The sequence below is a fragment of the Bombina bombina genome, chromosome 6, assembly GCF_027579735.1.
Source record: "Bombina bombina isolate aBomBom1 chromosome 6, aBomBom1.pri, whole genome shotgun sequence".
Taxonomy (NCBI): Eukaryota; Metazoa; Chordata; class Amphibia; order Anura; family Bombinatoridae; genus Bombina; species Bombina bombina.
Genome location: NC_069504.1, coordinates 302282344 through 302296953, shown reverse-complemented (window position 1 = coordinate 302296953; position 14610 = coordinate 302282344). Strand labels below are relative to the sequence as shown.

The 14610-nt window shown below is 41.9% G+C and overlaps 1 protein-coding gene across 1 annotated transcript in view; it reads left to right on the top strand.

Moving 5' to 3' along the window:
- TMTC3 (transmembrane O-mannosyltransferase targeting cadherins 3) overlaps positions 1-14610 on the top strand; it is a 405658-nt gene that overhangs the window by 135864 nt on the left and 255184 nt on the right. Inside the window, exon 7 of the mRNA XM_053719235.1 lies at positions 4714-4886. Within this exon, the coding sequence (XP_053575210.1) occupies positions 4714-4886 (173 nt within the window). The remainder of the gene's footprint in view (positions 1-4713; positions 4887-14610) is intronic.

The following is a 14610-nucleotide window of genomic DNA, read 5'->3' as shown; positions in this document are numbered from 1 at the left end:
TTTCCCATTTAGGGGAGAGATATAGTTAAAAAAAAAGAGGGGAAAAACAGAGCAAGACAAAGCAAAAAAAAAAAAAAAAGGATTTTTCTATTAAATTTACCCCACACGTGGGGGGAGGAGATCCCTTGGCCCCTGTCTATCCGTAGACAGGGGTCTTCCCTAAAAAAAGCCTGTAGAAAACTTTTTTCCTTTCTCTTTCTTTCCCTCCTCTCTTCCATTTGTTGATTTTTAAAATTTGTTGTATTCCTATGTTTTTATTATTAGTTTAGGGAATCAAGTGTTTTGTAAAAATTTTCAGCCAAGCTGGTTTCTTCGAACCAGTGTGTTTCTTCCTGTGCTATAACCTTAAGTTTGTGGGGATATATTATCATTGCTCGATAACCTTTTTGGATAAATTTAGAGCAGATGGGAGCAAGCTCCCGTCTCTTTGCTGCTGTATCGGCGGGGCAGATTCCTTTTATCAAACCTTTCTTCAAGACCAAAAAACCGAGAAGCTTTTCTAGGGTGCGTGAGGGATCTCTCCTCAGTGGGAGTAATTGTGCCGGTACCTCTAGCAGAAAGAGGTCTGGGGTTCTACTCAAACCTTTTTGTGGTCCCAAAGAAGGAGGGTCCATTTTGCACGATTCTGGACTTAAAGTGCTTAAACAAGTTCCTGTCTGTCCCATCGTTCAAGATGGAGACGATAAGGTCCATTTTGCCCTAAGTTCAAGAGGGACTACAATAGACTTGAAGGATGCTTACCTTCATGTGCTAATACACAAGGATCACTTCAAGTTCTTTAGATTCGCGTTTCTGGACCAGCACTTCCAGTTTGTTGCTCTTCTATTTGGTCTAGCTACTGCCCCAAAATTCTTTACAAAGGTTCTGTGGGATTTGCTCGCGGTGGCGAGAGCCAGAGGTATTGCAGTAGCACCATACTTGGGCGACATCTTGGTTCAGGCCCTGTCCTGTCAGCTGGCAGAGGACCATTCAAGAGCTCTTCTACTTCTTCTTCGATCTCATGGATGGAAGATAAACTTAGGAAAGAGTTCTCTGGTTCCCAGTACCAGGGTGGAATTCCTGGGTACGATAATAGATTCCATATCAATGAGGATATGTCTTACAGACCAGAGACGTTGCAAAATTCCTTCCAATTGTCTTGCCTTCCAGACCTCCTTAAGGCCCTCTGTCGCCCGTTGTATGGAGGTAATTGTCTTATGGTGTCCAGCATAGATGTCATCCCATTTGCCAGATTCCATCTCAGACCCCTTTAGCTATGCATGCTGAGGCAGTGGAACGGTGACCACTCGGATCTGTCTCAGATTTCTCTGGACTACCGGTCAAGAGAATCGCTCTCTGGGTGGCTTTGTCCAGGTCACCTGTCCTTTCGGACATCCTTCTTGAGAGCATCCTGGGAGATTGTGACTACAGACGCAAGTCTATCCAGATGGGGAGCTGTTTGGGGTGCCAGGAAGGCACAGGGCCTGTGGACTCGAGCGGAATCTCTCCTCCCGATCAACATTTTGGAACTTTGAGCGATCTTCAATGCTCTGAAGGCTTGGTCTCCTCTGGGTTCGTCCCAGTTTATTAGATTCCAATCAGACAACATAACCTTGGTGGCTTTTATCAACCATCAGGGTGGAACGAGAAGCTCCCTAGCAATGAGGGAAGTATCTCAGATTCTGGAATGGGCCAGAGGCCCACAACTGCTTGCTGTCAGCGATCCACATTCTGGGTGTGGACAACTGGGAAATTGATTTTCTCAGCAGACAATTGTTTCATCCTGGGGAATGGTCTCTCCATCCCAAAGTGTTTGCGGAGATTTTCAACAGATGGGGACGCCGGAGATAGATTTCATGGCATCCAGACTTAATACCAAGCTACCCAGTTATGGGTCGCGGTCCAGGAATCATTAGGCAGAACTGATGGATGCATTAGCAGTGCCTTGGAGGTTCAGCCTAGTTTACATTTTTCCACCGTTACCACTCCTCCCTCATGTAGTGGCCCGCATCAAGTAGGAGCAAGCTTTGGCTATTCAAATTGCTCCATCGTAGCTGCGAAGGATGTGGTTCGTGGACCTGGTGGGAATGTCTTAATCTCCTCCATGGAGGTTACCTTGTTGCAGAGATCTGCTGGAGCAGGGTCCTTTTGTTTATCAAAATATAGATTCTCTGAGGCTGACTACATGGAGATTGAACGCTTAGTTCTAGCCAAGAGAGGTTTTTCTGAGAGAGCGATTGATACTCTCATTCAAGCTAGAAAGTCGGTCACCCATCACATCTATCATAAGGTGTGGAGGACCTACTTATTCTGGTGTGAAGAGCGTGGATTCCCCTTGCATAAGGTCAAGGTGTCCAGGATTCTTTCCTTTCTCCAAGATGGTTTGGAGAAGGGACTTGCCGCTAGTTCCTTAAAGGGACAGATTTCGGTGCTTTCTGTGTTATTGCACAAGAGGCTCGTTGAGCTTCCTGATGTACAGTCTTTTGTTCAGGCTTTGTCTAGAAGCAGGCCTGTGTTTAGACCTATCGCTCCTCCCTGGAGCTTAAATCTAGTTCTTAAAGTTTTGCAGAGAGCTCCGTTTGAGCCTATGCATTCGGTTGACATTAAATTACTATTTTGGAAGGTTCTCTTTCTAATCGCTATTGTTTTGGCACGCAGGGTATCTGAGATGACTGCCTTGCAATGTGAGCCCTCTTACCTAGTATTCCATGTTGATAAGGCTGTTCTTCGTACTGGGTTAGATTTTCTTCCTAAGGTTGTTTCAGATCACAACATCAATCAGGAGATTGTTGTTCCTTCCTTGTGTCCTAACCCTTCTTCTTCGAAGGAGCGGTTACTTCATAATTTGATGTGGTTCGGGCCTTGAAGTTCTATCTTTAAGCTACTAAAGAATTTAGACAGACTTCTTCTTTGTTTGTTGTCTATTCTGGGAAGCGTAAGAGGCAGAAAGCCTCATCCACTTTCTTATCTTTTTGGTTGAGGAGCATTATTCGCTTAGCATATGAAACAGCGGGACATAAGCCTCCTCAGAGAATTAAGGCTCATTGAACTAGAGCTGTGGCTTCCTCTTGGGCCTTCAAGAATGAGGCCTCTATGGAGCAGATCTGTAAGATGGCTACCTGGTCCTCCTTACATACCTTTTCAAAATTTTACAAATTTTAGTTTTTGCGTCGGCTGAAGCATCTTTTGGGAGAGAGGTTTTGCAGGCTGTGGTACCCTCAGAATAGGGTCCGCCTCTCATTTTACCCTCCCATTTTATTCAGTGTCTTCTAGAGCTTGGGTATATGTTTCCCAATAGTAAGGAATGAAGCCGTGAATTCTCCTCATATTAAGAAGGAAAACTTAAATTATGCATACCAGATAATTTCCTTTCCTTCTGTATGAGGAGAGTCCACGGCCCCTGCTGTTTTCTCCGTTGGGCGGACCTACATTTTTGTTATTTTTCTGGCACCTTTTATACCCTGATATTTCTCCTACTGTTCCTTGTTCCCTTAGCAGAATGACTGGGGGATGAGGGGAGTGGGAGAGGTATTTAAGCCTTTGGCTGGGGTATCTTTGCCTCCTACTGGTGGCCAGGTTCTGTATTCCCACAAGTAAGGAATGAAGCCGTGAACAGTCCTCATACAGAAGGAAAGGAAATTATCTGGCAAGCATAATTTATGTTTTTGCGTATCTTCAATTGCGCCATTACATCAATAAGAAGATGCGATCAGGTCAGATGGAAGAGCGCTTTGGGAAAATGGGTGATTATATTGATCTTTTATAGGGAAGGGAATCACTCAATCTCGTTACTATATAAAATACTTCTGGCAAAACAAGGCCAATTAGGTTTGGAAAAGATGCTCTTATACTGGGTTAGATTTTTTTGAGGACATTGATATTGACATGATTAAAGGGGTATTAAATGGGTCCGGTTAACACATCTATCATTTTGTATATATTGACAATGTATAGTATTAAGTCTTGGGGAAAAAAAGTGAAAAAAAAAAGATTGATGCATTTGTTTTTATAAGTATTTTGTAACTGTAATAAATGTATGTGACCACTAGAGGTCACTATTCACTTGTATATTGTATGTATTGGGCACTGGCAGGGTTAAAATCCCAATTACAAAATGTGTAATCGGATTTGAGAGAACAAGTGATTTAAACTGTGGTTGTACACCTGTACTAGTATGCATGATTAAGGAGCATGTAGGTCCGAAACGTCGCATTTTTCTGTGGTCTTCGGTTCTAATAAACTTTTTCACCTGCTGGAAGCTGTGGTGCTGTCACTTTTCTACATTTTGATTATGTAAAATAAATTTTTTTCAATGGCCTTAAGGGACTTATTTTACCTTTTAAAGAATGATTCTATTGCATTATTCACATGCTCTGATTCATTAGACTCTTAGAGCATGTTATTTTTGTTTTCGTGAACCCAGATTAAGGTATTTAAACCAGCAAAGCGGTAGGATGTATAGGTAAAGCCTTGTTTTTGGAATAGCAAGCCTTACAGCTCCTGTTTGGTGAGCCAATCAATAGGCTGTGCACGTCTTGAAAGCTGCAATCCTTGCAGCTCTGTAGGACAGCATTACCTATGTGTTTAACCCCCACAAATTGGTTAAACGCATAAAAAATCCCTGTTAATCCTTATTACAGCATTTAGTACAATTATTTTATACTTGTTTGTATCATTTGTAAACCTTTTCTACGTGTATTTATTTTTATTTATATATAATTATTTGTTTTTCAGTACACGCTGCCTGTCCTGTGGGATATAACTATACAGATCCTGCGGGGTAAAGGAAGCATCCCTTACTCTATACTTCAGACATTGCTGAAGCTTATTGTGCTCATGTTCAGTACGTTGCTTCTAGTCGTCGTTAGAGTTCAAGTCATTCAGTCACAGCTTCCAGTCTTTACTAGGTAAGGTGCAATTATATAGTCTGTATAGTATGGTAATATCCCTTTTAAAAGACACTTATTATGTATACTAATATATACTGTGACTGCAAGACTAAACATACGATATGAGATATCATATATATATATATATATATATATATATATATATATATATATATATATATATATATATATATATATATATATATATATATATATTACTCACTGTATATAAGGTATGGTATGGAAATGCACATATAGAAAGGGCAGCAGACTGAATACTGAACTGTGTGGTTAAATACCTGGAAACCATATTTGTAATGAGCCAAAACTCTGATATTAGCAACATTAAATCCCTTCCTTTCTTATCCTTTGTAGAAGTAAGGGACATGGGTAACATTTAAAGTGATCTTGTCGCATAAAGTACTTACATGATAATGGTCTGTAATGTATTTTCAATACGTAGGTAAATTAGTTTGATTGTATCTGCCTATTTATTAACTTAAAAAAATGAAATAGTTAATAAGTTAAAGTGAAGGTAAACTTTGATGAATGAAAGCCCGGTTTTTAAAAATACTAATAAAAACAGGGGCACTTTCATTCATCAAAATTTAGAAAGCAGCCGTTTTGTTTAAAAACGTACCTTTCTTCTTTTCACAGCCAGAGCAGCTTCCCCCACCCACTAATCCGGCTTCCTCCAATCATGGCATGGCCTCAGGCAATGACTCCCCTGGGGGGAAAGCCGTGATTGGAGGAAGCCGGATTAGTCATTGCTAGGGTGACCATATTGCATATGAAAAATGCATATATCGGGCTTTTTTATACAAAACTTTTCTTTAAACAGCCCTGAAAACAGCCCTGACATATGTATTTTTCATATGTGTCCCTTTTTAAAGCGGCAATATGGTCACCCTAGTCATTGCTGATGTGTGAAGAGAGGATCTCCAGGTGGGGGGAAGCTGCTTCGGCTGTGAAAAGAAGAAAGGTACATTTTTTTTAAACAAAACGGCTGCTTTCTAAACTTTGATAAATGAAAGTGCCCCTGTTTTTAATAGTATTTTTAAAAACCATGCTTTCATTCATCAAAGTTTACCTTCACTTTAACCTTACTGAAACCAGTTTTAGAAAAATAAAGTAACTGTTAAGATAAAATATAGAAATGTTTTTTCCCAGATCTGATTTGAATATTTTGAAAACAGTTTTCATGCCACATATAAATAAAGACACACTAATAAACAATTACAATTAAATGTGCATTTCAATTACAAATATTTTTGCAATATACGTCCAGTAGCAAAAATGCTTCTAGTAAAATGTATTAGTGTTTTCCTGCAGTATATGCACATATCCTGTGAGGGCCTGTACACTTATATTCAAACAAAACACAGTCTCAAAGGGTCAACTGTAGCTTGTTTGAAACAAATTACGTTTTCAGAAGCAATTCACATCACACCCAGCTCTCTGAGAAGGTCTTTAGTTTGAATACTAGTGCACAGGTCTTCACAGGATATGTGTGTATGCTGTAGAAAAAACGTAATAACTTTTTCTCTTGCTAGATGTATCGAGTCCACGGATTCATCCATACTTGTGGAATATTCTCCTTCCTAACAGGAAGTGGCAAAGAGAGCACCCACAGCAGAGCTGTCTTTATAGCTCCTCCCTTAGCTCCACCCCTCCAGTCATTCTCTTTGCCTGCTTAACTGCTAGGAAGGGTAAAGTGTGTGTGGTGACAAAAATGTTAGTTTTTATTTTCTCAAGCAAAAGTTTATTTTAAATGGTACCGGTGTGTACTATTTACTCTCTGGCAGAAAAGGGATGAAGATTTCGGCAAGGAGGATGATGATCTTAGCACTTTGTAACTAAGATCCACTGCTGTTCCCACAGAGGCTGAGGAGTACAGGAAAACTTCAGTTGGGGGAACGGTTTGCATGCTAAGCTGCATTGAGCTATGTTCAGTCAATTTTTTTCTAGACAGACATAATAATATATATTGTCAGCCTTTTCTAGATAATTCTAGAAAAGGCTGACAATATCCCCATGAGGGAAGGAAGGGTAAGCTGTATTCAGACACTTAATAGAGAATACCAGCTTACACAAAGGGCTGATTTGTTACTGGTGGCACTTATGGGAAAAACGTTTTTGTACTGAAATTTTTTGAGGACTTTTAGGGGGCTTTGTGGCTAATTTTAAGGGTTATTAAGCCACATGGCTAGTTTAGAAACACTTTGGTGTGTTTCTTTTAGGCCCCATTGACATTGAGTGGGAGGGGCCTATTTTCGCGTCTCAGTTGCGCAGTTTCCTTTGCTTTGTAGACATCCAGCTGCTTCTCCAGAGGGTCCTGCTGTGTTTGAGGGTCTAAAAGAGGTTTTTCCCCCACAAATCTATCCTAAAGGGCTGAACGTTTTTTTACTGGTTTTTGACGTTTTGTCAATCCGGTTTTTACATTAAGGGGTTAATCGTTTATTTGGCTGGTTGTGCAAACTTACTAAGGCTTTATGTTTCTACTGTAAAAATTTTGTAGAGTTTACTGCTTTTTTACACTGTTTTGCAGAGTTTGTGCATCTTTTTTTCTCTTAAAGGCACAGTATCATTTTTTTCTAAGTGTTATTTACTTTGAATAAAGTGTTTTCCAAGCTTGCTTGTTTAATTACTAGCCTGTTTAACATGTCTGACACCAAGGAAAATTCTTGTTCAATGTGTTTAGAAGCCATTGTGGAACCCCCTCTTAGAATGTGTTCCACTTGCACTGATATGTCTATAAATTATAAAGAGCATATTATAGCACTTAAAAATATAGCAATAGATGATTCTCAGACAGAAGGAATTGAGGGTTTGCCATCTAGCTATCCCCAAGTGTCACAACCAGCAACGCCCGCACAAGTGACGCCAAGTACCTCTAGTGCGTCGACTTCATTTACAAGACATGGCCACAGTTATGAATACAACCCTCACAGCGGTGTTATCTAAACTTCCTGGTTTACAAGGAAAGCGTGACAGCTCTGGGTTAAGAACATCTGCTGAGCCTTCTGACGCTTTAGTAGCCGTATCCGATATACCCTCACAATGTTCTGAAGTAGGGGTAAGAGATTTGCTATCTGAGGGAGACATTTCTGACTCAAGAAAGACGCTCCCTCAGACAGATTCTGATATGACGGCCTTTAAATTTAAGCTTGAACACCTCCGCTTGTTGCTCAGGGAGGTATTAGCGACTCTGGATGATTGTGACGCTATAGTGGTCCCAGAGAAATTGTGTAAAATGGACAAATACTTAGAGGTTCCTGTTTACACTGATATTTTTCCAGGATTGTGAATATTGTTACTAAGGAGTGGGATAGACCAGGTATAACGCTCGCTCCCCCTCTTTTTAAGAAAATGTTTCCCATATCTAACACCATGCGGGACTCGTGGCAGACGGTTCCTAAGGTGGAGGGAGCTATTTCTACTCTCGCTAAGCGTACAACTATACCTATTGAAGACAGTTGTGCTTTCAAAGATCCTATGGATAAAAAATTAGAGGGTCTCCTAAAGAAAATTTTTATTCATCAAGGTTTTCTTCTCCAACCTATTGCGTGCATTGTTCCTGTAACTACTGCAGCTGCTTTCTGGTTCGAGGCTCTAGTAGAGGCTCTTCAGATGGAGACTCCTTTAGAGTATATTATGGATAGAATTAAGGCCCTTAAGTTGGCCAATTCTTTCATTACAGATGCAGCTTTTCAACTGGCTAAATTAGCGGCAAAGAACTCCGGTTTTGTCATTTTAGCATGCAGGGCGTTATGGCTTACGTCCTGGTCTGCTGATGTGTCATCAAAATCTAAACTTTTGAACATCCCTTTCAAAGGAAAGACCCTATTCGGGCCTGAACTGAAAGGGATTATTTCAGACATCACTGGAGGGAAAGGATATGCCCTCCCTCAGGATAAAACAAAATGGGGACCAAACAGAATAATTTTGGTTCCTTTCGGAACTTCAAGGGTGGTCCCGCTTCAGCTGCCCCTGCTGCAAAGCAAGAGGGGAATTTTGCCCAATCCAAGCCAGTCTGGAGACCTAACCAGGCTTACAACAAAGGTAAACAGGCCAAGAAGCCTGCAGCTGCTTCAAAGACAGCATGAAGGGGTAGCCCCCGATCCGGGACTGGATCTAGTAGGGGGCAGACTCTCTCTCTTCGCTCAGGCTTGGGCAAGAGATGTTCACGATTCCTGGGCTTTAGAAATTGTGTCCCAGGGATATCTTCTGGACTTCAAAGACTCCCCCCCCCCCCCCAAAGGGGAGTTTTCACATTTCTCAATTGTCTGCAAACCAGACAAAGAGAGAGGCGTTCTTACGCTGTGTAGAAGACCTACATACCATGGGAGTGATCCGCCCAGTTCCAAAGGCGGAACAAGGGCTAGGGTTTTACTCAAACCTGTTTGTGGTTCCCAAAAAAGAGGGAACTTTCAGACCAATCTTGGATCTCAAAATTCTAAACAAGTTCCTCAGAGTACCATCATTCAAGATGGAGACTATTCGGAGGGTCCCTGTTGGCGGTACTAAGACCGCAGGGCATAGCAGTAGCGCCTTATCTAGACGACATCTTAATTCAGGCGTCAACTTTCCAACTAACCAAGTCCCACACAGACATCATGTTGGCTTTTATGAGATCTCACGGGTGGAAGGTGAACATAAAAAAGAGTTCTCTCTTCCCTCTCACAAGAGTTTCCTTCCTATGGACTCTGATAGACATGAAAATATTTCTGACGGAGGTCAGAAAATCAAAACTCTTAACCACTTGCCGAGCTCTTCATTCCATTCCTCGGCCATCAGTAGCTCAGTGTATGGAGGTAATTGGACTCATGGTAGCGGCAATGGACCTAGTTCCTTTTGCCCGCCTACACCTCAGACCACTGCAACTATGCATGCTCAAACAGTGGAATGGGGATTATGCAGATTTGTCTCCTCAACTGCATCTGGATCAGTAGACCAGAGATTCTCTTCTCTGGTGGTTGTCTCAGGACCACCTGTCTCAGGGAATGTGTTTCCGCAGGCCAGAGTGGCTCATAGTAACAACAGATGCCAGCCTGCTGGGCTGGGGTGCAGTCTGGAACTCCCTGAAAGCACAGGGCTTATGGTCTCGGGAGGAAACTCTCCTCCCGATAAACATTCTAGAACTGAGAGCGATATTCAATGTGCTTCAGGCGTGGCGTCGGCTAGCTGCGGCCAAATTAATCAGATTTCAGTCGGACAACATCACGACTGTAGCTTATATCAATCATCAAGGAGGAACACAGAGTTCTCTAGCAATGATGGAAGTAACCAAAATAATCAGATGGGCAGAGGATCACTCTTGCCATCTTTCAGCAATCCATATACCAGGGGTAGAGAACTGGGAGGCGGATTTCCTAAGTCCGCCAGACTTTTCATCCGGGGAGTGGGAGCTCCATCCGGAAGTATTTGCCCAGCTGACTCGGCTATGGGGCACACCAGAATTGGATCTGATGGCGTCCCGTCAGAACGCCAAACTTCCTTGTTACGGGTCCAGGTCCCGGGATCCCCAGGCAGTACTGATAGATGCTCTAGCAGTGCCCTAGTCCTTCAACCTGGCCTATGTATTTCCACCTTTTCCTCTCCTTCCACGTCTGGTTGCCAGAATCAAGCAGGAGAGAGCTTCGGTGATTTTGATAGCACCTGCGTGGCCACGCAGGACTTGGTATGCAGACCTGGTGGACATGTCATCTGTTCCACCCAGGACTCTGCTGCTGAGGCAGCACCTTCTAATCCAAGGTCCACTCAAACATCCACATCTAATTTCTCTGCGTCTGACTGCTTGGAGATTGAACGCCTGATTTTATCAAAGCGTGGTTTCTCTGAGTCGGTCATTGATACCCTGATTCAGGCTAAAAAGCCTGTCACCAGGAAAATTTATCATAAGATATGGCGAAAATATCTTTATTGGTGTGAATCCAAGGGTTACTCATGGAGTAAGATTAGAATTCCTAGGATATTGTCTTTTCTCCAAGACGGATTGGAGAAGGGATTATCAGCTAGTTCCTTAAAGGGACAGATATCTGCTTTGTCTATTCTTTTACACAAACGTCTGGCTGATGTTCCAGACTTTCAGGCGTTTAGTCAGGCTTTAGTTAGAATCAAGCCTGTGTTTAAACCTGTTGCTCCGCCATGGAGTTTAAATTTAGTTCTTCAAGGGGTTCCGTTTGAACCTATGCATTCCATAGATATTAAGCTTCTATCTTGGAAAGTTCTGTTTCTTGTTGCTATCTCTTCAGCTCGAAGAGTGTCTGAACTATCTGCATTACAATGTGACTCACCTTATCTTGTGTCCATGCGGATAAGGTGGTTTTGCGTACTAAGCCTGGGTTCCTACCTAAGGTTGTTACTAACAGGAATATCAATCAGGAAATTGTTGTTCCTTCTCTGTGTCCTAATCCTTCTTCCAAGAAGTAACGTATGTTGCACAATTTGATGTGGTTCATGCTTTAACTTACAAGCAACTAAAGATTTTCGTCAAACATCTTCATTGTTTGTTGTCTATTCTGGTAAGCGGAGAGGTCAAAAGGCTACGGCTACCTCTTTCTTTTTGGCTGAAAAGCATCATCCGTTTGGCTTATGAGACTGCTGGCCAGCAGCCTCCTGAAAGGATTACTGCTCATTCTACTAGAGCAGTGGCTTCCACATGGGCTTTTAAAAATGAGGCTTCTGTTGAACAGATCTGTAAGGCGGCGACTTGGTCTTCGCTTCATACTTTTTCCAAATTTTCCAAATTTGATACTTTTGCTTCTTCGGAGGCTATTTTTGGGAGAAAGGTTCTACAAGCAGTGGTGCTTTCCATTTAAGGTACCTGTCTTGTCCCTCCCTTCATCCGTGTCCTAAAGCTTTGGTATATGTATCCCACAAGTATGGATGAATCCTTGGACTCGATACATCTAGCAAGAGAAAACAGAATTTCTCCAACATAGGTGTGTCCGGTCCACGGCGTCATCCTTACTTGTGGGATATTCTCTTCCCCAACAGGAAATGGCAAAGAGTCCCAGCAAAGCTGGTCACATGATCCCTCCTAGGCTCCGCCCACCCCAGTCATTCTCTTTGCCGTTGCACAGGCATCATCTCCACGGAGATGGTTAAGAGTTTTTTTGGTGTTTAAATGTAGTTTTTATTCTTCAATCAAGTGTTTGTTATTTTAAAATAGTGCTGGTATGTACTATTTACTCTGAAACAGAAAAAAGATGAAGATTTCTGTTTGTAAGAGGAAGATGATTTTAGCAGAAGTTACTAAAATCGATTGCTGTTTCCACACAGGACTGTTGAGATGAAGTAACTTCAGTTGGGGGAAACAGTTGGCAGACTTTTCTGCTTAAGGTATGACTGGCCATATTTCTAACAAGACTATGTAATGCTGGAAGGCTGTCATTTCCCCTTATGGGGACCGGTAAGCCATTTTCTTAGTTAAATAAAAGAATAAAGGGCTTCATAAGGGCTTAAAAAACTGGTAGACATTTTTCTGGGCTAAAACGATTGCTTTGCTAGGCATATTTTGCAGATTCTAACTATTAATGGTTATTATAATCTTGGGGATTGTTTAGAAAAACGGCAGGCACTGTGTTGGACACCTTTTTCAGATGGGGGCCTTTTCTAGTTATAGACAGAGCCTCATTTTCGCGCCACTAATGCGCAGTTGTTTTTGGAGAGCAAGGCATGCAGATACATGTGTGAGGAGCTAAGAATCACTGAAAAAGCTTATAGAAGGCATCATTTGGTATCGTATTCCCCTCTGGGCTTGGTTGGGTCTCAGCAAAGCATATAGCTGGGACTGTATAGGGGTTAAATGTAAAAACTGCTCCGGTTCCGTTAATTTAAGGGTTAAAGCTCTGAAATTTGGTGTGCAATACTTTTAATGCTTTAAGACACTGTGGTGAAATTTTGGTGAATTTTGAACAATTCCTTCATACTTTTTCACATATTCAGTAATAAAGTGTTTTCAGTTTGAAATTTAAAGTGACAGTAACGGTTTTATTTTAAAACGTTTTTTGTGCTTTGTTGACAAGTTTAAGCCTGTTTAACATGTCTGTACCATCAGATAAGCTATGTTCTATATGTATGAAAGCCAAGGTGTCTCCCCATTTAAATTTATGTGATAATTGTGCCATAGTGTCCAAACAAAGTAGGGACAGCAATGCCACAGATAATGATATTGCCCAAGATGATTCCTCAAATGAGGGGAGTAAACATGATACTACATCATCCCCTTCTGTGTCTACACCAGTTTTGCCCACACAAGAGGCCCCTAGTACATCTAGTGCGCCAATTCTTATTACCATGCAACAATTAACGGCTGTAATGGATAACTCTATAGCAAACATTTTATCCAAAATGCCTACTTATCAGAGAAAGCGCGATTGCTCTGTTTTAAACACTGAAGAGCAAGAGGATGCTGATGATAACTGTTCTGACATACCCTCACACCAATCTGAAGGGGCCATGAGGGAGGTTTTGTCTGAGGGAGAAATTTCAGATTCAGGAAAAATTTCTCAACAAGCTGAACCTGATGTTGTGACATTTAAATTTAAATTAGAACATCTCCGCGCACTGCTTAAGGAGGTATTATCTACTCTGGATGATTGTGACAATTTGGTCATTCCAGAGAAATTATGTAAGATGGACAAGTTCCTAGAGGTTCCGGTGCCCCCCGACGCTTTTCCTATACCCAAGCGGGTGGCGGACATAGTAAATAAGGAGTGGGAAAGGCCCGGCATACCTTTTGTTCCCCCCCCTATATTTAAGAAATTATTTCCTATAGTCGACCCCAGAAAGGACTTATGGCAGACAGTCCCCAAGGTCGAGGGGGCGGTTTCTACTCTAAATAAACGCACTACTATTCCTATCGAAGATAGTTGTGCTTTCAAAGATCCTATGGATAAAAAATTAGAAGGTTTGCTTAAAAAGATTTTTGTTCAGCAGGGTTACCTTCTACAACCAATTTCATGCATTGTTCCTGTCACTACGGCAGCGTGTTTCTGGTTCGAGGAACTAGAAAAGTCGCTCAATAAAGAATCTTCGTATGAGGAGGTTATGGACAGAGTTCAAGCACTTAAATTGGCTAACTCTTTTATTTTAGATGCCGCTTTGCAATTAGCTAGATTAGCGGCGAAAAATTCAGGGTTTGCTATTGTGGCGCGCAGAGCGCTTTGGCTAAAGTCTTGGTCAGCGGATGTGTCTTCCAAGACAAAATTGCTTAACATCCCTTTCAAGGGTAAAACATTATTTGGACCTGATTTGAAAGAGATTATTTCAGACATCACTGGGGGAAAGGGCCACGCCCTCCCACAGGATAGGTCTTTTAAGGCTAAAAATAGGCCTAATTTTCGTCCCTTTCGCAGAAACGGACCAGCCTCTAATTCTACATCCTCTAAGCAAGAGGCTAATACTTCACAACCCAAACCAGCCTGGAGACCAATGCAAGGCTGGAACAAGGGTAAGCAGGCCAAGAAGCCTACCACTGCTACCAAAACAGCATGAAGGGATGGCCCCCGATCCGGGACCCGGATCTGGTGGGGGGCAGACTTTCTCTCTTTGCTCAGGCTTGGGCAAGAGATGTTCAGGATCCTTGGGCGCTAGAAATAGTTTCTCAAGGTTATCTCCTGGAATTCAAGGAACTACCCCCAAGGGGAAGGTTCCACAGGTCTCAATTATCTTCAAACCAAATAAAAAGACAGGCATTCTTACATTGTGTAGAAGACCTGTTAAAAATGGGAGTGAT